Source organism: Zea mays, chromosome 9 (genome assembly GCF_902167145.1).
Source record: "Zea mays cultivar B73 chromosome 9, Zm-B73-REFERENCE-NAM-5.0, whole genome shotgun sequence".
Lineage (NCBI taxonomy): Eukaryota > Viridiplantae > Streptophyta > Magnoliopsida > Poales > Poaceae > Zea > Zea mays.
In genome coordinates, this window is record NC_050104.1 from 30,372,705 (window position 1) to 30,397,237 (window position 24,533).

At 43.0% G+C, this 24,533-nt stretch overlaps 2 protein-coding genes across 4 annotated transcripts in view; one reads left to right on the top strand and one right to left on the bottom strand.

The window, feature by feature from the left end:
- Positions 1 to 3,158: 3,158 nt before the first annotated feature.
- LOC100279985 (uncharacterized) lies at positions 3,159 to 24,310 on the top strand. Of its 2 annotated transcripts, NM_001367120.1 has the most exons (23): positions 3,275 to 3,763; positions 4,306 to 4,379; positions 4,495 to 4,634; positions 4,737 to 4,823; positions 4,921 to 5,008; positions 5,104 to 5,187; positions 5,722 to 5,799; positions 5,899 to 5,978; positions 6,932 to 7,010; positions 7,300 to 7,608; positions 7,675 to 7,761; positions 15,784 to 16,015; positions 17,075 to 17,281; positions 17,996 to 18,867; positions 18,940 to 19,306; positions 20,041 to 20,293; positions 20,407 to 20,491; positions 20,582 to 20,669; positions 20,933 to 21,011; positions 21,408 to 21,706; positions 21,855 to 22,902; positions 22,983 to 23,372; positions 23,468 to 24,197. In NM_001367120.1, exons 1-23 carry the CDS (start codon positions 3,740 to 3,742, stop codon positions 24,094 to 24,096), a joined length of 5,679 nt encoding a protein of 1,892 aa, NP_001354049.1. In that variant the 5' UTR covers positions 3,275 to 3,739; the 3' UTR covers positions 24,097 to 24,197. The 2 variants fall into 2 exon arrangements, with proteins under 2 accessions (XP_035818113.1, NP_001354049.1); XM_035962220.1 differs by having other exon boundaries at positions 3,159 to 3,763; positions 17,996 to 19,306; positions 23,468 to 24,310.
- The window catches only part of LOC103638191 (glycine--tRNA ligase, chloroplastic/mitochondrial 2), a 44,943-nt gene continuing 42,131 nt past the window's right edge, over positions 21,722 to 24,533 (bottom strand). Inside the window, exons 36-37 of one of the 2 annotated variants that reach the window (XM_008661180.4) lie at positions 23,506 to 24,527; positions 21,722 to 23,380 (exon numbers count right to left, since the gene is read on the bottom strand). In XM_008661180.4, coding sequence (XP_008659402.1) covers positions 24,429 to 24,527 — 99 coding nt within the window. In that variant the 3' untranslated portion in view covers positions 21,722 to 23,380; positions 23,506 to 24,428. Of the gene's footprint in view, positions 23,381 to 23,505; positions 24,528 to 24,533 lie in introns of those variants that run through there. The other variant, XM_008661181.4, reaches the window with a different exon arrangement.

Sequence of the window (24,533 nt, forward strand, 5' to 3'; positions counted from 1 at the left end):
TCTCAGGCGCGAGGTCAACGCCCAACATGTCCCCCGCTGGGGTGCCGGCGTCGTCGACTCGCTCGACAGCCGATGAGGTGGTGCCTCCTGCCTGGCCACGGTTGCCCCGCCTCCTCCTCCTGCGGCGAGGAAGGCGGCAGGACAAACCCGGATGCTGCTCTTCTGCCACATGGGGAAGACGTCGTCGAGTTCGCTGCCGCCGGGCGAGCTGACGGCCGTCGTTGTCGCTGTCGCGCTGCAGGGGAAGGAGTACCATGTCGTAGCTGCCGTCGAGGGACATGAACTCGAGGCTCCCAAAGCGGAGCAGCGTCTCGGGCTGAAGAGGTTGCTGGAGACTACCCATCTGGAGGTCAACGGGAAGTTGTTCGTCAACACGCAGCAGGCCCCTACCTGGCGCGCCAACTGTCGGCGTTTCGACCCCGGGGGTCCCTGGACCGACGAGTAAAATTGTCGCTGCGTGCCCTAGCCTAGATGGGTTGGCGCGAGATGGAACACAAAGGAGGGAAAAACCGCGGCTCGTGTTATCCTGCGCCAAGGGGGGATGCGCTTGCAGTAGGGGTTACAAGCGTTCGCGAGGGAGAGAGAGAGTGTGTGTGAGCCGGTTCGTCGACCCGTCCTCCCGCGCGACGACCCTCCCGCATGAGGGCCCTGGACCTTCCTTTTATAGATGCAAGGAGAGGGTCTAGGTGTACAACGGGGGTGTAGCTATGCGCTAACGTGTCCGGCAGAGAGGTGCCAGAGCCCTGTGTACATGCCATCGTGGCAGTCGGAGAGGTGCTAGAGCCCTGTGCACGTGGTGTCGTGGCCGTCGGAGGAGCGCTTGAGCCCTGTAGAAGCACAGCTGTCGGGGCTGCTGGGACCTTGCTGACGTCTCCTTGCTTCCGTAGGGGGCTGTGAACCGCCGTCGTCACAGATGCACGCGGGGAGCCATCATTACTTGTTACCGGGGCGAGCCTGGATGGGACGCCGGTCTTGTTCCCCCGTAGCCTAAGCTAGCTAGGGGTAGGGTAATGATGCACCCTCCGTGGTGCGGTCGGTCCAAGCCCAAGGTTGGGCGAGGCGGAGACTCCTCCTGAGGCCGAGGCCGGGGTCGGGCGAGGACGCGATTCCTCCTGAGGTCGAGGTTGAGGCCGAGCCCTGGGGTCGGGCGAGGCGGAGACCACCTTCCGAGGTCGAGGTTGAGGCTGGGCCCTAGGGTCGGGCGAGGCGGAGACCACCTTCCGAGGCCGAGGCGGGGGCCGAGCCCTGGGGTCGGGCGAGGTGGAGCTTCCTGTTGCGCCTGAGGCTGGACTCAGCTGCTGTCAGCCTCACCCTGGCGGGTGGCACAACAGTCGGAGAGGGGCGAGCGACGCTGTTTTCCTGTCAAGTCAGTCAGTGGGAGGGCGAAGTGACTGCGGTCACTTCGACCTTGCCGACTGAGGCACGCGTGTCAGGATAAGGTGCCAGACGATCCTTGCATTGAATGCGCCTGCGATACGGTCGGTTGGTGAGGTGATTTGGCCAAGGTTGCTTCACAACGAAGCCTGCCCGAGCTGGGCTTCGGGCGAGTCGAGGGTGCGCCCGTTGCTTGAGGAGGCCCTCGGGCGAGGCGTGAATTCGCCTGGGACTACAGTTCCCGCCCGAGGCTGGGCTCGGGCGAGGCGAGATCGCGTCCCTTGAGTAGACGAAGCCTTGACCTGAATTGCGCCCATCAGTCTCTGCAGTTTGTGCTGATGGTGATTACCAGCCGAGTTTAGGAGTGTTGGGGGTACCCCTAATTATGATACCCGACAAAACTGTAGACTTATCCAAAAAATTTGATGGTTTAAACTATGTCCTATATACCAGTTTAATATGTTCAACATGTTGCAGTTCTTGTCAGATCACGAAGATTAACCTGTTCAAGGTGATCCAATCCCCTTAGCCCTATCCTTTGTCTTATTAGTCCATACTTCTATACAATGTGTTGTTTCAGTTCTGTGTCTCTATCCTTAACTTCTGTGTCTATGGTAAAGTACTCCCATATAATGCCATTCTTAGTTGCGGTAAATTGTTGAATTAGGAAGAAAATGTGTTGTGTCACATTTGTCTATCTTCACACTTTTGTGAATCGATTTAAGGGTGTCACTATTTTTTCCCAATTCATTTATCAGTCTGCTATACAGATCCATGATCTCCCTTTATTTTAATTGTGAGTCAACCATGTCTATCTTCACACTTTTGTGAATTGATTTAAGGGTGTCACTGTTTTTCCCAATTCATCTATCAGGTTGCTACACAAATTTCTGGCCTCTCTTTATTTTAATTGTGAATTGATTTAAGAATAAGTTACATTCCTCATCCTTTTTAACATAATTCTCTCAGTCACCTTGTTGATTTTTCCTGCTACTGTCCTCACATTTTGCTCGACCTTTCACTTCCCATTATTAAGGAAAGCTCTTCACTGGCTTGATCTATCGAATGAAGCAGCCAAAAATCGTGCTACTGATTTTTGTTTCCGGCAAGATTATTCTGACAAGAGCTAAGGTTAGCATCTATTTCTTGAGCATTATCGTACATCTCATTTTTTTCTGATCGCGTTAGAGTATATCCAACTTTTTTCTCTTTCCAGGTGAGAGATGAGACGTTGTTTTTAAAATTATCTATTGAGTCCTCATAAAGTTCATAAAAGTCCGACAATGCTAAGTACATGGTAATTGCTAATGGGCATGACTAATTAGGGTATGTTGTTCAAGTATGTGCCCAGTTGTTGTTGTTGTTCCTCTTTTATCGTTTTGTTTCCTAATTTCGACGATACCATTACCTGGATGCTCACGAGACTTATATGATAATACTATCCTTCTATAGAATCAATGTGTTGATTAATATTCGCTACATATTTATCATCGTTTATTTTTTATCAATGACAAAGCACATGTACAATCTTATATACCTTTTAAGATATGTAAACGTCCACTTTTGATGATAATAATAAAAGTATAGAATAACATATAATATTTTTGCATATCAATGTATTTTATTACTATTTAAATTGCACATAAATTTCATGTCATTAGTGTTAATTTGTGAGATATAGGGTTGATAATCTATATGTTGTTCGTTTTATATAATTTTGTGTATTAATATTTATCAAATAATTTATACGCTGTCACAACGTACGGGTATTGAATTATGTGACGATGTGTTAAAAAAACATTAGAAAAAAAGAGAAAAATGATAGTATGAACTTTTATTTGGTGGCCCATCTCCCCCATCTAATTAATTCAGCGTAAGCCCAAGTTCCACCAGACCCACACGTTTCTTTACCCAGCGAAGGCACTGCATCTCCCATCTTCGTCTTCCACGCAGCGCCGGCGCTCCATCTTCCGCAGGCGACGGCGGCGGTGCTCAGGCGCGGGCTCTTAGCCGCGGCGGCGGTGCTCAGGCTCGGGCTCGTAGAGGCGGCGTCAGCGTCTTCCCCTCCCGCCTCTCATCAGTCACCTCGCGCCTTCGCCTCCGGTCCTCCGCACACCGGCCGGTGTTCTGCGTGCGTGCTTCTCTCTCTCCTCCCGCCTCCGGTGGATCGTCAACGGCGCCCGACCCCTCAGGCTGCGCCGCGCGCGGCCTGAGGGCAGCGGGAGCCAGCAGCCGCTGCTCCAACAAAGGGGTTGCGCCGCTTTGGGAGCGCTTATGCCCCAAAGCGAAGCGTTACACGTCCTCTTAGCGCTTCAGCTTGCTGAAGCGTGCGCTTAGTGCCGCTTTTTGGAACCTGGCAGTAACTATGTGGACGAACATTTTCAAAATAGTAAGTCAGACCTTACTCCTGCCCCTCTCCCCACTCTTTGTTATATTCTCTCACTATCTGATGTGGCTCCATTTGTGCAGCACCAAAACTTGGCAATTTGTTCCATTTTGGAATATGCTTGCTTTAAGTTTTTTATTTGATTGTAGCTTCTCGCTAAGTGATTCACATCATCTGGTTCTCAGCCATTTCAAGTTGATATTCTTTCCAATTTGAGCAACATAATGCATTTCTTAATGTCATTGTTATTATATGACAATTATCCGAAGCAATAGTTCCTTTGTAAGTACCGCAAATATGCTGTGATGAAAAAACAATCTCTAAAGAAGCATCTCGAGACCTCGAAGAGAAAGAAATGCCATGAATTTGTGACCAGAGCATTTTTACAACTCAGGCCAACACATTTTACATTGTCAAACCCAGAAGTTGCAACTCATTTTTTTGTTTGGGCCATTCAGCAAATTTGACTACCCAGGCTTTCATATCATGACTGGCATACCTCTTCAAACCATCTAGATTCTCATTGTTATATTTTTCCCTAACAGGGGGAGCTCCAAACAGTTTCTTGGTTTCAGTTTCTTCCTATCGAACCCGATGCAAGTGCAGCGTCTGAGAAAAGGTGCTGTATATGCTTCTTTGATGGCCTTTTGTGCTTTATCTTAGTTGTCTTTGGGCATTCGTTATTTATGTTTGGAATCATTTGCTTGTTTTGTGTATACACGTTCTTATTTCAGTTCAAAGGTCGAGCAGAAAGATGCTCTTAATAGCATTGTGCTTTCGGCTTATCTTCACTTACAAAGTGAAGGTTTTCTAAGTACTTGGACTAATTCCTTTGTTGGTCCATGGGATCCATCTCAAGGAGAGCATAACCCTGGTAATGATCATATGTATTGGCTTCTAAATGTCTATCTATTTTTCTTTCACCTTAAGTTTGGGCTTGGATAATGTATACCACATGGCTTTGCTATAATTACAGATGAGAAGATCAAGCTCTGGCTGTTTCTTCCTGGCTGCCACTCATCGGTATCTGAAATCGCCCAACCTGCTGTAAACAAGCTGAGAGGTTAATTCTGGTTGATTTTTTTTATTGTGATGTCTTAATCCAATGTCCCAGTGCTTATGTATTGCATCTTTCTACTGCTTATTATTTTGCTCTGTAGTTGCTTCAAATGGTTTATGGGTAGCCCCAGGCAACTCGGAAGAGGTAGCAGCTGCACTATCACAGGCTTTAAGAAATTCTTTAGAAAGGTATTCTTGTAGTTCTTTAATATTTGATGCAGAAAGAAATCACCAAGATTTTTTGCTGGTTGGACATGAATATCCCTGTATTTTTTGGGGTGCAGATCACTGAAAGGGCTTTCATATGCAAGGTTTGGTGATGTTTTTACAAAATACAACCCCCCTACAAGAAATCAAAACAGCTTTAGGTTTGTTAGCAAAGTTTTTTACACTTTTATTTGCTTATTCTGTTCTTTTTCCACTTATCAATGCACGATAAGCTGTCAGTTAAAGTTCCATGCTTGGTTTGTGAGGGTTTGGAGGATATGTTGGCTCACTTTATCACAAATGACAGCAGAAGTTTTGCTCTTAAAAATATATAGTATATACTATGTGAGACATGAAATATGTAATGGATCCTGCTACTATTGTGCTTAGATAGGCTTTTGCTTATATATTGATACACTACTCTTTTTGAACAGACCTAATTGGATCATCAATCTGCACTGTAACTATATATAACTTATCTGCTGTTTTTCCTTTCACCATAGGTTTTGGCAATGATTTTTGTGCCATTTTGTTAACCTTTATTATATGATATGCGGATGTGTTGAACTGTTGATGCTTTTAACTGAAGAGATCATTTGGCTACCTTATCTTGTATCGGAGCATATTGCCACAGCTGGTAGTATTCAAGGACTCTACCTTTCCTGATTTCTTTATTCTCATTATTATTATTTTAGGAGAGCACAGCCTACAGTCGAGTTTGTCTTTGCTGCCACCGAGGAAGCAATATTTGTTCACGTTGTAATATCTGCTAGGTAAGTACTTAATGCTCACGAATGCTTGATATATTGCTGATCTTCAGTATATATATGTACTGATGAGTGATGACCTTGTTTTAAATAATATTCTACAAGGTATGTTCGGAACCTTTGTAGTGATGACATAGAGAAAGTTCTCGCTCATTCTCCTCCCTCCATCGGTGAAGGTCTTCCAGGTACTGTTTTCCATCCCTCAATAATGTTTGAGGTCTTGCTTCTTTTGTTGTACCATTGCAGCGCTTTGAAAGACTTCAGACTTCCTTTATTTTTTTTGATGATTTACATGTTGAGGATTAAGCGGAGAAAGTGTTGAATTTCGTTTTTACGATAGGGACATAGGGTCTTAGGGATTAGGGAACACTTGAACCATCCAAAACGGTATTGCTCAACTCAAAACCCATTTCATAAAAATGGTTCATGATGAATTGGCGAGTCATCGAAATTATAGAATTATGTGTTTTTCCAGTTTTTGTCTCCTTTACAATTAGAAACAGTTACCTGTTATATCTTAGAAGTAGTCCCTCCATTCTGGTGTTTGTGGTTTTGTGTGTTTGTGGTTTTGTGCACAGATATTAATATAAAATTATAACATATCCTGAAAACTACCATGTTAAATTAACTTGCCTTGTCAACCACGGCAAGGCTTCAGTCACCAATGAAGAAATGAATTAGGCATTGAAAAATGTAGCAAACACTCAATATGGTAGGGTCTGCAGGTATATCTCTTCTTGAAAGGCTATAATAATAAACAAAAAGGTACACTTTTGCCTAGCCACACAACAAAGGAAAAGTATGAGGATAGTAATTAGTTCTTCACCGCTCAATTTACAAGGATGTCTCTCTCATGTTTGTACCATTGAGAGAAGAGATTTAGCTTTATTGGAAGTGTTGATTCTTTAAACAGGACAAGTATGTGAGTGATGTTTGGAGTCGTGTCTTGAAGGAAGCCATTTATTTCTAAATTACTTCTCAGTTCTCAAGAATAAAGAAGATTTTTACTATTGTTTACTATATTTTCTACACTTGACTTGTTTGATTAATGCGTAATTTCACTTTTGTCTGTTGTTTCCACCATTTATATAAGTTGTAATTTGTGTTTATTTCATGATTATTGCATTGAATGTTGCAGTTGTTGTTGCTCCTAGTGGGATGCTGGGTAGGCTTGTCGGTTGTTGTCCAAGTGATCTTGTACGACAAGTTTATTCAAGGTATTTCAAAAGAAGTGAAAATTATTGTTACATTAAAAATGTATTCTGCATCTGTGTGCGAGTATTCTCAAAAGAAAAATCATTAATCCCCACTGGTGAGCAGTGTGCCTTTTGGCCTTTTGGATGGTTGCAATGTAATCTACAAGCAAGCATTTGTATTAGTTTCATGAGATGTTCTTTTATGAAAATTATTTTGTATTCAGTATTTCAGTTTTTTTAAAGATGTCCATATGTACAGATTGTCACTTTGACAGTGTTGTCTCACATTAAGTTCCTTCAACAATTGCAGCAAATCATTGACGCCTAATTTACCAGGTTTTAGTCAACCTACTGTATGCCAGCTGAGAGGCCAAAGTTACTATGTTGAAGTTGCGCTTGGCTTTCCAGCTGCTTCAGCCAAAAAAGTTTCTGAGTTTGAGCATATTCATATAAAAAAAGAATTGGATCCAGTGAAGGATGCTATGGTCGGTTCTGATGGACAGCGTAAGGTAGAATCACCTGATGGCCTTCCAATTCTTGAGAGGACATTTATTTACCCACCTGAAGCTGTTTTGGTACCTATGGTCCATCAAGCATTTGTTCGCTTTTCGAGCAAACGGTACTAGTCTTACACTTTTTCTTGCAGTGATTATAGCGGACATGGCTTATGTTTTGTTATTTGCAGAATGTGTTTACAGGGCTCGCTGGGAAGTTCATCATGGGAGGCATGGCCATTCTGGAATTTTGCTCCGTCTTCTTACTTTCAGAACAGGTCAGTCTCAAATTATTTGTTTCTTTGGCATGCTGTATCAACAATACTACCAAGAATTGATTATTCGTTGTAATTTGTAAACATGTTTGTCCACTCACCATGTTGTCTATAAATTGAGGAGCTCCATGAAAATCAGCACTTACAAAGAAAATTTTGCACTTGGTGCCTCACAATCATTTTTTTCTCAAAAAGCGCAGGAGAACTGCGCCCCATAATATAATAAGAAGATATAGGAAAAGGTCTAAAGAAGACCAGAGACAAAACAGCTTCCTTACGGAGGCCAGTAGCTAGCATACAAAAAAGAATCCATCAAAGATAAACAAGGAAACACCCTAGAAATCAGTTAATGGGGCAGCCAGAGAGCATAGGCCTTTTGCCCCAGCTGTTTCCCAACGACTTCTCATCAGCAGATGCCAAGATTGACGATAGACTTGGCGTCCTTCCGTCGAAGACACATTTATTTCGATGATTCCATATTGTCCAAGCGCCCAGAATGATAAGGGAGTCAAGACCTTTTTTGGTAAGGCCAGAAACCACATCTGAAACCTCTTCCCACCAACTCCAGAAGGAGGTGACAGTCGACTGAGAGGCAAGGGCGTGCAGCCCAAGTTTTCTCAGAAGCTGATAACCGAAAATTCTTGAAAAAGAACAAGTCACAAGAAGATGGTCCAAAGTTTCTGCCTCTTGGTCACATAAAGGGCATTTCTCAGGGTGGCTTAACCCTCTCTTAGCTATTTTTTTTCTTCGAAAAACGCAGGAGAACTGTGTTTCATTATATTAAGAAGGAGAAAAAGGTCTAAGAAGGCCAGGTACAACAAGACGGGCTTCCTTATGGAGGTCGAAAAACCAGAAAACCAAAATAATCCATCCGAGAACAGCAACCTACTACTTGTCTAAACCCCCTCCGAGACTAGCCCTCAAGGAGAGGGGCAGACAGGCAGGGAAGGCCTTTAGCCCCAGCCATTTCCCACATCCATCTTTCTTCCAAAGCCATCCTAATGGCTAAAGACACATTAGGGTTCCAGTTATCGAAGACACATTTGTTGCGATGGTTCCAAATAATGGAGGCCCCCAAAGCAATAAGAGAATTGAGCCCCTTTCTAACAAGACCTCTGACCGAAGAAGAGGCTTCTTCCCACCAGCTCATGAAGGAGGACAAACCAAGTTGAGGGCTAGCATTTGAAGGTCGAAAGTCCTCAGCAACTGAAACCAGAACATCCTTGAGCAAACACATGAGACCAGGAGATGATCTAAGGTTTTATTCTCTTGATCACACAAGGGGCATTTCAGAGGGTGATCAAGCCCTCTTTTGGCCAACCTGTCAGTGTCCAGCACCTGTTATGCGCAACGAGCCAAAGAAAAAAATCTGCATTTAGGCGGGGCCCAGGTCTTCCACACCCCGGGATAGTGGCTGAAATAGACAGATCCCATGAAGAACCCTTTATGAGCCACTTTAGCTGAATAGTTACCGTCTGGGGCAATACTGAAAACATGTTTGTCTTCAATAGAAGGCTGTAACACTATTTCAGAGATAAGGTTCCAAAGCTAAAGGTAATCCACCAAAACTCCCACCGAGAGGGCCCCTTTGATGTCAGAGATCCATCTTTTATTTAGGAGAGCCTCCTGAACAGTTCTTCTTTTTGTGATCCTCCTGGGAATACACTGAAAAAGCCTGGGAGCAATGTCACATATTCTCTGCCCTTAGATCCATTTATCAGTCCAGAATAGGGTGTTGGCGCCATTTCCAACTTCTGAAACAAGAACAGTGGAGAAGAAAGCCCGAACCTTATTAGGCACATGAAAAAGGAGCTGCGCTCAGGGACGAGTTGGATCAGTTTTATGCAGCCATAACCATCTCATACGAAGAGCCCAACACATCTCGGGTAGACTGGAGATGCCCAGGCCTCCAAGCTTAAGAGGACGACAAACTCTCCCCCAAGACACAAGACAATGCCCTCCCTTAGCCTCTTTGCGTCCTCTTCAAAGAAAGCCTTTTCGGATTTTGTCAATAGTTCCCAGGCCCAGGAAGGAAAATCAATAGCCATTGCTAAGTAAACCATCATGTCTGTCAGAACATGCTGAACCTGAATCCTTCTACTCGCTCTTGTCATTAAATCAGCCTTCCAGTCAGGGAGTTGCCTCGCAATTTTATCCACAAAAGGTTGGACTTGGTCTTTAGTGAGCTTGACTAGAGAGAGGAAGACCAAGATACTGACAAGGGAAAACTGAAAGCGCGCAAGGCAACAGACTTTGAGTAACCACAATGTCTTCCTCAGAACAATGGATAGGATAAACATTGGACTTACTTTCATTGTTCCGATGGCCTGAGGAGGCACAAAAAAGATGCAAAATCTCCAAAGCTGCTAAAACATCATCTGCCAACGGGTGCAGGAACAAAGCCACATCATCAGCATACATAGGGCCTGTTTGGTTCAGCTTTTTTCTGACCAGCTTTTCTGAAAATCTGGCTGTGGGGAGAATCTGGCTGTGGGAAGAATCTGAGTATCATTACGATTACGTGTGGAGAAAGATAAAGTTGTTCATAGGGCTCATGATTTAGAAAGTGACGGATTCCTACTATTACAACGACTCAACCGATTATGTGTTTATGTTGATTTTGGATGGTTTTTGCTCAAACGAATTTTATAGAAGCTGGCTGAAAAGCTGAGCGTTTGGCAGTCCGCAGCAGCTTTTGGTGGCCAGAAGCTGCCAGAAACCGAAACAAACATGCCCATAGAGACCCGGTGAAGACTTTGTGTTTTTTGACAGAGGCTGTAATAATCCTGCTTCTTCTGCTCTAGAGAATAAAAGACCTAGGATGTCCATGGCGAGAATAAAAAGCATGGGAGATAGTGGATCCCCTTGCCTAAGACCCCTCCGATGAATAATGCACTTTCCCGGGAAACCATTGAGAAGCACATGGGTGGAAGAAGAGGAAAGCAGCCCACATATAATGTCCCTCCAAATTTGGCCAAAACCAAGGTGCTTCATGACATCAATAAGAAAGGGCCAATAGACCAAGTCGAAGGCCTTAGTGATGTCCAACTTGAGGAGAAGACTAGCCTTTTTCTGATGATGTTATCCTGTATAAATCCTGTAACCATGAGGTTTGCTGAACCAACATGAAGTTATCCCGTATAAATCCCCCTTTATGAAAGCACTTTGGTTGGGTGAGACCATCTCATGAAGCCTTGTAGCCAGCCGATTGGCAAGGGCTTTAGTGATGAGTTTAGTAACACTATGAACCAGATTTATAGGCCTAAAATCCTTAACCTGGGCAGCACCCTCCTTTTTTTGGAGTCAAAGTAATATACGCTGTATTAAGCTTGCCAAAGTTGTTGAATCTCCTACCCCAAACTGCTGATACAACATTCATGAAATCCTTTTTGATTATGTGCCAACACTCTGTAGAATCTTCCAGTAAATCCATCGGGACCAGGTGCCTTATCAGGGGGCAGACTTAAAATAGTGTTCCACACCTCTTTTTCTGAAAAAGGTGCATCCAACTCAGAGACGTCATGACTAGGTATACTAAGAGCTTCTAAATCAATGATTCTATCTCTGCCCACATTTGTACCAATCAGATTGAAGAAGTGATCAACTGCTGTAGCCTTCTCATCATGCCCAGTTAAGGTGACATCCCTTTCCCTCAATGAGGTCACAACATTCTTCCTTTTTCAGTGTCTGGCATGCAAATGGAAAAGCTTAGAGTTTGCATCTCCATCCTTGAGCCACGAAATTCTCGATCTCAGCCTGGCCATGGTCCTTTTCAAGGAAGATAGTAGAAGGGTATGCTTTTTTAACTTATTCTTTAACCAGATTTCATTCATGGACAGGATCCTGTCATCCTGAGCAATCTCAAGCCTATGAAGAATTTCCTTAGCCAAGGCCAATTGGGACCTTATGTGTCCCACCTGATTATTACTCCAGGATATAAGACTTTTAGCTGTCTTTTTTAACTTCAGGTCAAAGGTTTGAAAAGGGCATATCTCCTCATTAACTGAATCCCAGGCAGTCTGAACGACATCTTGAAACCCTTCAAATTTAATCCAGAAGGCTTCAAAGTGGAATCTTCTTTTTCCTGAAACGTTATCATGAAGTCTCAAAATCAAGGGAGAGGGACAATTATCTAAATCAATAGAAGCAGAACTCTGAAGCAATACATTAGGAAAGAGCAATTCCCAGTCAACTGAACAAAAAACTCTGTCCAATTTGACAAGGACAGGGGCTTCACGCTGGTTTGACCAAGTAAAGCGGCCTCCATGCAGGGGGATCTCCTTAAGAGCAACATCTTCAATTAATCTTCTGAATCGATGCATCATAGGTCGATTAAGATTTGAATTATTTTTATCATACGCCTGAAGAATAATATTGAAATCCCAAACTACAAGCCACGGCCCATTGCAGACATTCCTGATATACCTCAGCTCTTGAAGGAACATAACCTTTTCATGATCATCTTGGGGCCCATACACACAAGTTAGCCACCAGCAGGTGCCATTCTCTTTGCGGAATTAGATAGAAACACTACGATTATCAATTCTGGAAGATCCAGTGAAACCCAAATGACTTTTCCATGCCACCACAATACCACCACTGGCTCCAACTGAAGGGAGAAACACAAAATCAGCAAAATCTGCACCTAACCACGAGAGAATAGAGAATCTAGAGATCTCTTCCATTTTGGTTTCCTGGATACAAACTACCTCTGCCCAAAACGAAGAAACCAGCTCTCTCACAACATTTTGCCAAGAGGACGAGTTGAGCCCTCTCACATTCCCACAAATAATTTTTGATGGATCCATTAAACAAACATCATCAACGCATCCACAAGGGGAGGAGGGGGAAAAGCCTGACTAGCAGATCCCATCTGGGGTACTCCACCCAAAAAGGGCTGACAAAGCCTCCACATGACAAGGGGACAGAGGTTGCTTGAAAAGGCTGACATACTCATGCAGTGCTTCCTGGCTGATTCCTTCATTATCTGAGATGATATGTAGGGACCTCATTACGTTCTTGGTGGCCTTACTTCCCAAATCTTGCATATTAAACTCCACACCCACTCCTGCAACCCGGCGACTTGTTCTTGGAGCAGAAAATTTTGTTGCTGGAGGAGGGAGTCCCAAGTCACAGCTTGGAACCGTTAACAGTCTTGAAGACTGCCGTGTAATCTTCTTTAAGAAGTCCTCTCTTTTCTTATGAGGCAACAGATTCTGTGTCTCCCTCTCACCTTCAGGGCTTGTTCGGTTACACCAATCCAGAAGGGGATTGGAGGGGTTTAAATCCCTTCGGTTAAACCCATCCAATCCCCTTCTGGATTGGTGTAACCGAACATGCCCTCAATGGGATCATCCTCTACTACTGTCCCTTCTTCCTGTGCTGATGTAGAAACGTCTATACCCACATCTGTCATGACCGGAAATGATGCGGGAAGAGCAGCCACCTCATCTGTAACATCTGAATATGGTGCAGGTGGAGCACAGTCCTGCTATTAACAATCCTCTTTGGGACTGTGCAACTTAACTGCTTCTTGCACAGTCCTGCTATTAACAATCCTCTTTAGGATTACTGCAAAGAGTCTTGGAGCAAGATCTGCAATTTTTTTACCTTGTAACCACTTGTCTTTCCAGAATTTGGTATGGGTCTCATCCCCAACTTCAGTGAACACAACCTCATCAAAGAAAGCTCGAGCCTTTTTTGGAACTTGAATGGGAGACCAAACCAGGGCCTTGAGCGGTCGGTTTTGAGCAGCCAAAGCCATCTCATTCGGAGGGCCTAACATAGTTCTGATAAACTGGAGATGCCCAGCCCACCAAGCTGAAGGGGGCGGCAAACCTTCCCCCATGCCACGAGGCAGTGGCCACCTTTTGCCTCTTTTCGACCTCTCCAAAGAAATCCTTTTCTAATTCTATCAATGGCATCTAAACCCCATTGGGGGATGTCCACTGCCATCGCCAAATAAACAGTCATGCTGGTGAGGACGTGTTGAACTTGGACTCTTCTTCCTGCTCTTGTTAACAAGCCTGCCTTCCAATTTGGGAGTTGATCAGCAATTCTGTCAACCAAAGCCTGGAACTGCTGCCTAGATAACTTGTGTAAGGATAGAGGAAGTCCCAAATAGCGACATGGAAAGGAAGATATTTCACAAGGCAGCAGCATCTGAACTTCCAACATGTCCTCCTCAGAACATCTGATAGGATAAACATTAGATTTTTGAGCATTATTATGCCGCCCAGAGGCATCCTCAAATAGCTGAAGAATGTCAAGTGTGAGGGACAAGTCTGCTGCTTTTGGGTGTAAGAAAAGAGCTACATCATCAGCATACATAGAGATCCGATGAAGCTTTTTCCTGCTGGATAACTGCTGAAGCAATCCCTCCTCTGCCTTGGAGAACAGAAACACAAGGACATCCGTAGCAAGAATAAACAACAATGGAGAGAGGGGATCTCCCTGACGAAGTCCTCTCCGATGTATAATGCGCCTTCCTGGGAATCCATTCAACAACACTTGAGTAGATGAAGAAACAAGGAGCCCACATCACAATCATTGGTTGTACATATTCCAAATCTTCTTTAAGCTACTTTGTGTGGGCATCACAATCATTGGTTGTACGTATTCCAAATCCTCTTTAAGCTACTTTGTGTTTGACTGGATGAGTATTCTATCAACCCACTGTTTGAAAGTTTTAATCTATTAAGTTGCATGCACCAACTAGTTCAACCCAAAAGGGTAAGCTGATGGAGAGAGGTGGCCAATTCACTTGTATTCTAACACTCCCCCTCTCGTCGAGACTCTTTGAGGCCTTAGATGTGGAATAAGAGTGAGCAACAATTATTTCTTTAATTGTGCTAACCAGGATTCAAACTCGAAACCTCTGGCTTTGATATCATATTAAGTTGCATGCACCAACTAGTTCAACCCAAAAGCTTAAGCTGATGGAGAGAGGTAGGCAATTCACTTATATTCTAACATAATCATAGGTGTTTTTGTTTAGAAGACAAATCAAAGCACTTGCATTTTGGTCTTGTGTACTTCTATTTTGTCATGTTGCTGTATATGTTTGGAGAAGCTACCCATGATCCTTTGCTAACCTTTACCCTGCTGATAATCTAAACTATGGACGGGCAACCGAATTGGTATGAAAATCTGTCATGAACGGTCGCACATACAGGCGCGCCCGTGATACGCGTCGAGCGGCCGAACGCGCTGATTGCGCGCGTGAGCTGGGTGCTGCCAGCAGCTAGGAAGGAAAGCAGGATATTTCTAGAATAAAGAGATTGCCAGCGGCTAAGTAGGAAAATAGCCAGCGGCTAAGAAGGGAAGTAGGATATCCCTTTCCTAGAATAAAGAGGTTACCTTCTGCAGTGAGGATAAGAAGGAAAGTAGGATTTCTATTACTAAAATTGTAGTCCTAGAATCAGGGAGAGGTTTTCCTTCATGTTGGTCGGCCCTTGGGCTATAAAAGCTGTACCAGTCGGCTGGAAGAGCAGCAAGAATTTTGTCCCTAGTCTTCTTCTCCCTACCAATCTCAAGCCACCAGCAGAGGGGCATAACCTCGTGGTGAGGTCTGGAGCGCGACTACGAGTTACGTAGTCGCGGTCTGGCGACTCTGGGAGCCGAGACACTTGACAATCACCCCATACTTCTGTTTGTTTCCGAGACACTTGACAATCACCCCATACCTCTGTGAATCATCATCTTGGCCTCAGTCTCCCAAGAGCTAGAACCATCAGCAGGTTGTGAATTATTATATTTAGACTGAGTATTGTCAAGTACATCTGAGAGCTCTTTAGAACTGTATATCCTTGTTGCTGATGGACCATGGTTCATACACACTAAAATTCCTGCAAAAAGAAAAACGAATTTATTTGTACCATGTAAAATTTAATAGTGTTCGGTCATACCCAAGAAATATTAGTAAACTGTTCTATATGAGGTTTCCATTTTGTATTATATGTGCTGGTTATTAACCTCTGTCATGTCCATAGTTTCCCTACTCTAATTGGTGTCCTCTGCTAACAGCTCTTTCCTTGGATCTTCTTGTGGGCTTGGAGTCAATTCTAACTATCTGAGACTAAGAAGGAAAAAAAACAAGTGCAACAGCATGGCCAGCAGTGTTAGTAGTGTGAGTAGCACTTCTGATGGAAGTCAGCGTGCAGTTGCTACTGAAGGTGATATTGTAGCTGATGCTGACTCAATGTCCTGTCGTCAGTCTGATATGCCATCCAACAATGATACTCTCGGTAGTAAGATGGTACTGTAATCTATTCCTTTACTCACATATTTCAGTATACTGAGTTGACCTTTTTCCTGTATTTAAAACACAAAATGGTATTCTTTTCTCTCAACAAGTTATTGATATTTATGATATACTTTTGATATATGGGAGATTATCCATGTGATTACCAACCATCTCGAATGAGATACAAATGCAAAAGGGAGGACAGACTGGCTTAATATACCATCAGCTTTCTCTTCTTGTAAATGCATAACGCTTGAAGCAATCAATAATTAAGTTAAGTATGACATAAGTGACTATATTCTTATTTTTATTTGTGGAGAACAATTTATACCTTTGAGACATTTTAGTCATCCTCAAAGAGATACAGAAATGTGAAAAAGTATGTTGACCTACTCCCTCCATTCCAAACTGTAAGCAGTTCTAGCTTTTCTAGATACATAATTTTTGCTATGCACCTAGATACACATTAAAAACTATGTATCTAGAAAAGTCAGAACAACTTACAATCTGGAAAAAATGTACTTAATTATTCATAATTTTGATTCAAAAATACATGATACTTTTAAGTACTATGTGATGGTTGTAGTTAAAAACGAGACACAAAGCTGGCTAGTAATAGATAAATCATAAATGGAGATACACGGATGCACATGTTTCACTTCTCACATAGATTTATTTTGAGAAAGAGTCATGACCACCTTGGTTGGTGATGGTGTACACACAGATTCTGACTGAACTAGGCTAGATTCCTGCACGTTAATAATTTGTGTGACTAAACTGTGCGCAAATATAAATCTGCTTTACCTCTGCTTAGATAACGCGGTGGCCCTTGACCATGTCTTTGTTCCTTCAATGCTAAAACCATCAGAGTTGTCTGTAATTTCTTGCCTTTATGGAGCTCATGTGCCAGATTTCTGTTTGTGTGATTCAGTCACATCTACACGTTGCACTTTTGAGACTGTTGAGATGTTAACCATTTCTTTTTTAGGAACCGGCCTTATAAGCAATATTGTGATACTCTTTACATGAATGTAGGGGTGTCAGTATAATCATGATGCTTTGTGTAATTAGGTATCCAAGCGGCCTCGTTCTGAATTAACAGAAGTCTCTTCTCATACTGGCAAAGATGTTTGTGAAAACATACAAGACCCGAATGGTCAGGTTGGACACTCTTGGGGCTGGGACGATGAGGGTGTCGTTATGGACATCAATATACTTCTGTCAGAGTTTGGAGATTTTAGTGACTTCTTTCAACAAGAGGAGTTAGATTTTGGTGAGGTAGGTATTCTATATACTTGTAGTATTTTATTTACCTTCGGAGCCATTACTATAACATTCAAACAGTGACTCAATCAAGTCTGAGGCACTCTTTGATAGTGCTGAGCTCAACTTAAATGGCTATGAGCCTATGATAGAAATATGACATTTAAAATCCAGTACATTTTAATTCTGACATGTATATGTCATCAGCCGCAATCTGCTAACTGGAATAAACTATATTGACTCTTTGAGTTGCATTTAATATTGCTGCATTGCTACACTAATGTTACAAGAGAAATTTACTACTGGTTCCTTGTCTCTATTTTAACCAACTACGTCACTACTGTTTTTTATAGTGTTTAAGTTATAACCAATGACCTCTGTTAGAGCTCATAATTTAAACTCATTGATTGAAAAACATTTAATTGTGGTGTCACTAAAGGTGAAAGAAATTTCTTATAGCGTGCATTCTCATCCCCTATTTAACTTTTACTTTAACTAGTTGTGAAATGACTATTGAATTATCTGCTCCTTGGATTTATTTGAAGATTTACCATGCTACTTTTGATGATGGGGAAACTGTCATCATATAAGTTTTATTTAAGGAGTTAGCATGCTACCTTTGATGATGGGGAAATACATCCCTCTATGATTACATGGCTGTTTAGAGTGGCATCTTTGTGATTTACCTGTAGTATTAATTCATGTAACTGAAAATTCCATTTCATATAGCCTCCAGGTACTGCTGAATCACATGCTCTAGTAATTCCTGCTTCAGACTGTGGAGATGTCACATTCACAGATAGTCCATCAACAGCAATGGATATCCCTGAACAAAGACTTTCTCCTGTTGGTTTCACAACTTTGGATGCATTTGACCATCAAATTATGGCCCCAGCTCAAGATGTTGTTGCTAAAGTTCAAGAACCTCATAATGATACTGCAACACCTGCACAGTCCCACTCGCAAGTTTTATCATCTGGAAGATTTGATTATCTTACCAAAGCTGAAGCAAAGCTCACATTTGCTCCAGAATATGCAGCTGTTGAAATTTTGATTGCTGAGGCCCCAACACCATTGTTTACAAATCCATACTTTCCTAGATCAAAGAAACCAGGCAGTTCTAGTTTTAGTGCAAGAGTTTATTCATATGATGTTGCACAAAGCTCTCAAATTGAATCCACAGGAGACAAGCCAGATAAGACTTCTAAACTAATATCTGGTAATCATTTACATGATATTAGTTCATCAAACTTGTACACACTTGTCCAAGGTGGGAATAAAGGGAGTGATAAGATCTTAAAGAGTACTGATACACAGCCCTCTAAGGGAGAATTGTCACCACCTATTTCTGGTGTGACTTCATTTAATTTTTCTCTTGTTTCACAAAAGAAGAGTGGCAACATGTTCAATGCTGGCTATTTTCTGCTGTCTATGAAGACTGCTTTGGCAACTGAAATTGAATGCATCACGTTCCAGGCTGCCATGTGCAGAATTAGGCATACACTATTGTCTCTGAGAAGCAAAGCATCTGCCGAGTTTAACAGTGCAACATCCAGCTTCATACAGACAAATGTCAGCAACAAATCAGATCTCACCCCCAGGTATGACATGAGAAAAAAAGAAATTATGACTGTAAGGTTATCTAGTGATATTGATCATGAAATGTTTGACAGATCCTTAATGGACAATGTGGGAGTTTGGAGGCCTGTTGTTACACCTAAAGGGCCTAAATCTCTTGAGTCTTTGTCTGCTAACACATTAACTGGTGCAAGCCCAAGTCTGTCTATACAAAGACAACCTGTTGTAGATCTTCTCTGTGCCATGACTCTGCTTGTTCAACAATCTACTTCGTTTGTTGATATGTCACTTGATATGGATGACGGGGACGGTTCTTTTTTCTGGCTTTCCCTGGATGAGCAAAAGAGACGTGGATTTTCTTGTGATCCTTCTATGGTTCATGCTGGCTGTGGTGGCCTATTAGGAACATGCCATTCAAAGGATTGCGCTGGTGTTGATTTAGTCGATCCACTTTCTGCAGAGGTAAAATCTTAGGCTGGATGTGCTTGCTTCATTTTTTTTATTTTTTATTACCACTGGTACTTGCGAAAGGGCTGAGTTGGTTAGGTGGTGTGACTAGCACTCTTCAGATTCTAAGTTTGGCTCTTCTAGGAGCGAATTTCAGGCTAGGTCTAAAAAAGGGAACATATCTAATGCAATCATACATATTGGTGCAACCATGCAACCAAGACACAAACATGGGGTGCTGCAGGAGGCAGAGGGCTCCTTGTGTTGTCTGTTTTGGCGCAGGCTGATGTTGTTTAGTTCCTAGGGGGGTTGCTGGGGTTTTCCCCACCCCCCTAGTTCTTTGTATCTTTTCTTCTTCTCTTATTAATATAACACGCAATCCTCTTGCGAGTTCGAGAAAAAAAGAAGGCCTTCCCACTTCCATGTTTGTGTCTTGGTTGTATGGTTGCGCCAATTTGTATGGTTGCACTAAATATGTACCCGTTTAAAAAATCCCTTCGGCTGCCCCACATCAAAGCACATGTCTAAGGCCTGACCCTGGTCATGGGTGTTCTTACATGGGCTACAGTGTATGAGTGGGGCAAAGGTTCGGGGGATTTTCTTGACCTGCGTGAGAAGGTCTTCTCTATATATGATGCCCGGGGGCTGTCCTACCCCCACAGGTCAAGTTTTTTTTTATTATCACTGGTACTTGTGTGGTACATTGTTTCTCCATATTCCAGTATTCATGTTCAGTCCCCTTTGTACAGGTTTCAGAGCCATCCATGATTAGCTTGTTGCAGTCAGATATAAGAGTAGCTCTTAAAGCTGCCTTTGCAAACATGGATGGCCCGTTATCAGTAATTGATTGGTGCAGGGGTCGAGGCAATGCTGCTGAGTCTGCAGGTACGGGAGATGCATACTCTTTTCAGTACTCCAGTGGTGATATCCTGGAGCCGTCAAGTTCGTTGTCCATTGGTGGAGATTCAATGAGCCCACCCCAGCCAACCAGTAGCAATCGAGGTATACCTGCTGTGACCTGCACTCTGAACTTGATAATTCTGCTGCAAAAATAATATTGCCAAAGGGAGGAAGAGACGATGATTGTATCACAGGAGATTTGCGTGTCACTGCAGGCATTTCAGAATTAGAGTTCCAAAAGGGATATCACCGTGTCAGACCAACCATTGCTGTCCTCCCTTCACCTTCTATGCTAGTCGGGTAATGTATCTTTTATTTTCCATGAATTGTTTTATCCTGCTTAAGCATATGTATTTGCATGAGTTACTGATGCAAGCATTAAAACTGCAGTTACCAGGATGATTGGTTGAAGGCCTCGGTGAATAGTCTTAAAACATGGGAGAAAGCTCCTTTTGAACCTTATGCCTTGCCGAAGCCTGTAAGATTAGTTTGGCAGTGTTCTGTCACTACCTTCTTTTGCTCCTTTCCTTTCATGCTGCTTCTGGGGAATTCCTCCTCTCCAAACAGGGTCTAACTACTTGAAACTATCTTTTTAGCACTGCTTTTAGCCGGGTTCGTGAATATTTTTTTGTAACAGCAAAGCCACCATAGCGCAAATGCCGCAGCAGCACCCCCCCTCCGACATATACAGTTAGTGACTATATATTCGTTTCATTGATTTTGTCATCTGTTCTCTTTTAGGTTACTTACTATGCACTTTGCCCTGATATTGATATGTTGACTTCGGCGGTAGCTGATTTTTTCATGCAGCTTGGAACAGGCAAGTGATGTTTTTCTTGCTTCGTATTTTCTTTAGTTATTTCTCATGAATAATATTGCTGATATAATCTATTCCCCGCGTTGAGTCTATCCCTAAATAATTGCCAATTTATAGTACATGCAGCTGAACGTAAGTACATAAGCTTATATGCTTTTAATATGGCTCATAACACTATATTTTAAACATAAACCAGATGTCACCATAAACATGATTCACGTATCCCCCCCTTTTTTTTACAACAGTACAGAACGATTGATGTAGGCAAGAAATACTTTTGCCACTCCAGCAGATTTATGTACTTCAGCATGTTCTTAATCTCCAAACCTTTGTTCCAGTTCATTATGATGCAAAGTGTTTTTAATAGCATTTGTCATCATTAATTTTGTGTTCCTGTAGTTTATGAAGTTTGCAAACTGGGAACTCATTCGCCCCAAAACAATGGAGGACAAATGGAACTATCTCCTGGAAAATATTTGCCTTCAGGACTTGTTCTAGTTGATTGTCCTGAGCAGTTGAAGAAGGTTCGCTGTGGCCACTTAGGTCCCATCAGTTCAACAAGTGACTGTCTTCAAGCTTTTTCAAAACATTGGAGCGTGAAAAGTTTTGTAACATCTATTTCAAGGATACTTAAGGATATAAAGCTGACTTCAAACATATCTACAAATCAGAAAGAGAGCAGTAGTGGACCTTGCACAGTAAGATCTTTTTCCTTTTTGTTCCTTTGCCGTTGATCTGATTCATGTAACTTAACATTTAATATTCACAGTAGTGGATATAAATGATATTCACAACATGGTAAATTATTCACCCTATTTTAACACCACTAGCCCTTTATCCATGCAGGTAATTTATGTAGTTTGCCCATTTCCAGAACCTTGTGCAATTCTACAGACGCTAGTAGAATGTTCTGTTGCTCTTGGGTATGTTATTTCATCCCCGGAAAGGGAAAGAAAGTTACTATATTCACAGGTTGCCAAAGCCCTAAACAGCAGTGCTTCTGTAGATGAAGCATCAGCATCAAATGTCGTTATGCTATCCGGGTTCAGTATACCCAAGCTCGTCTTGCAGATTGTTACTATTGAAACTGTACTGAGAATGGATAAGCCAAACAAGGAGCTTGCTGTTTTGAAGGACATAGCATTCACAGTGTACAACAAGGCACGACGAATCCCACGGGCTGTCTCCACAAGCGATATGTTCCAGTCACCAACTTATTTGGGTAGATCTCAGTCCACAATGATGCATGTTACATCTCCTGCTCCTACTCTTTGGAAGGAATGTTTAGTTCCTCGAATGTCTGGGCCAACTCTCTCTCGAGAAACCGATTTTGATGCATCCATGAGGTCGGCAACATGGGATAACTCATGGCAGCCTGCTCGTTCGGGAGGACTTCTGGACCCAAGTAAGCTGCCTGATTTATGTGCTCAGGATGATAGGAAATATGCCTTTGAGCCACTTTTCATACTAGCAGACCCTGGGTCTGCCGATCTTAATGCTTTAATGGAACCATCAAAATCTGGAGCAGATGCATCTGGCAGCAGGGTATATGGCTCAATTTCAGGAAGTAACTCTGATAGTGGAGTGAGCCCTCTACTCGACGTATCTGAGAGTGACAGTGCAGCAAGTCTTCATTGCTGTTATGGTTGGACTGAGGACTGGCGATGGCTAGTGTGCATTTGGACAGATGCTAGAGGAGAATTATTGGACAGCTTAATATTTCCTTTTGGTGGTATTAGTAGCCGCCAAGACACTAAAGTTCTCCAAAGCCTTTTCATCCAAATTCTACAGCAAGGCTGTCAAATAATGTCGTCTTCACCTGAGGCTAGCAATATGAGACCACGAGATGTCATAATAACTCGTATCGGAGGTTTCCTTGAGCTTGAAATCCAAGGTACTCACTTGTTTTTATCAGGAACTGAGATACCTTCTGTTTCGAGACTAACGCGATGATCTAATATGTTTTGTCCGCAGAATGGCAGAAGGCAATATACTCTTATGGTGGCAATGAAGTGAAGAAGTGGCCTGTGCAGTTACGGCGATCCATACCTGAGGGTATTCCACCTAGTTCAAATGGTCCTACGCTCCAGCAGCAGCAGCAGCAAGACATGGCCTTAATTCAAGATAGAAACATGCCTTCCTCACCAAACCCTCTGTATAGCCCTCATCCAAAATCAAGCTTCATGAAAGGTGCACTTGGACAATCTGGCAACAAAAAACAGATCCTTGTGGAACAAAGTGGAATGGACACTTCAAGGGGATCACTGCACTTAGTTCGTAGCATCAGTTTGGTTGCAGTTTCCCAAGATCATTCGTTGCATCTCACATGCCAAGCAGATCTACTGAGCAGACCTGCTTCAGCTGGTAAGCACCTAGACCAACACAGATTAAAAATTCATTTCAATGTTTTTCAAGGAGATCAATGGTAAAAGATATTAAACTTGGAACACTTTTTACAGGCGAAGGGAGTCAAGGCAGCAGTGGCCCTTGGAGTTACCTGGAAGGTTTCACTCCAGTGAAGTCCATTGGGTCAATGTCAGCGTCACACTCGTACCTTCTAGTTCCTTCGCCAAGTATGAGATACCTCTCTCCTGCAACATTACAGCTCCCGACATGCCTCACATCGGAGTCACCGCCGCTTGCCCATCTACTGCACAGCAAAGGGACTGCGATTCCTTTAGCGATGGGCTATGTCGTCTCGAAAGCCGTCCCACCTGTTAGGAGGGACTCTGCACAACTCACCAAGGATGAACAGCCCTCTGTTCTCTCAGTCAGCATCATCGATCACTATGGAGGCAGCAGTGGGACTGTTCAAGAGAAGATGAGCCGAGGCGGCGGCGGCGGCAGCAAACAGGCAAGGAACTTGAGTCAGGAGACAACAGGTCGTGAGTGTGAGATGGAGATGCATAGTGTGCTGGAAGCTGTGGCCGCGGAGCTTCACTCTCTGTCTTGGTTGACAGTAAGCCCGGTGTACACAGAAAGGCGCACAGCACTGCCCTTTCACTGTGACATGGTCCTAAGGATGCGGCGGCTTCTACACTACGCAGATAAGTATCTATCTGAACCTAAGGGAGAGACAACTCACTAATTGTCATGTACAATTAATATCTAGCTAGGTAGGTATGTGAGGGCACATTTGACGAGCTTTGTAGACTGATTTTGCAATAACCCTGATAACTTACAGGTGGATGCTGTAACCTTTTTCTCTTTTTTTAGGTCTGTATTGTTTGTCGACACAAGATTTGAGATATGATTCCGTTTGTTGACTGTATTAATCAGAATTACAAGTACAGCGTTTACTGGGATTGCCGTGCCCTACTGCGACGACGTTTTTTTTTCCTTTAATCAGAAATACTTGTAAAATCAAAATCATCTCTCCGCTACGGCTATTGCTCACACCCCCTGGCTGGAATAGGCAGCTTAAAACCCAGGTAAAACTGACAGGTCCGCAATCCCCTTGGGCAAACTCTCAATCTTCCTCAGCAACGTTAGCCGGTTGTTGCGAACTCTCTCGTCTTCCTGCGC

Coding starts and splice junctions, on each gene's coding strand:
- LOC100279985 (XM_035962220.1), top strand. CDS start 3,740: ATGTGGACGAACATTTTCAAAATA. Junction 4,824..4,920: donor TGCTGTAAACAAGCTGAGAG/GTTAATTCTGGT, acceptor TTTGCTCTGTAG/TTGCTTCAAATGGTTTATGG. Junction 7,011..7,299: donor GTACGACAAGTTTATTCAAG/GTATTTCAAAAG, acceptor CAACAATTGCAG/CAAATCATTGACGCCTAATT.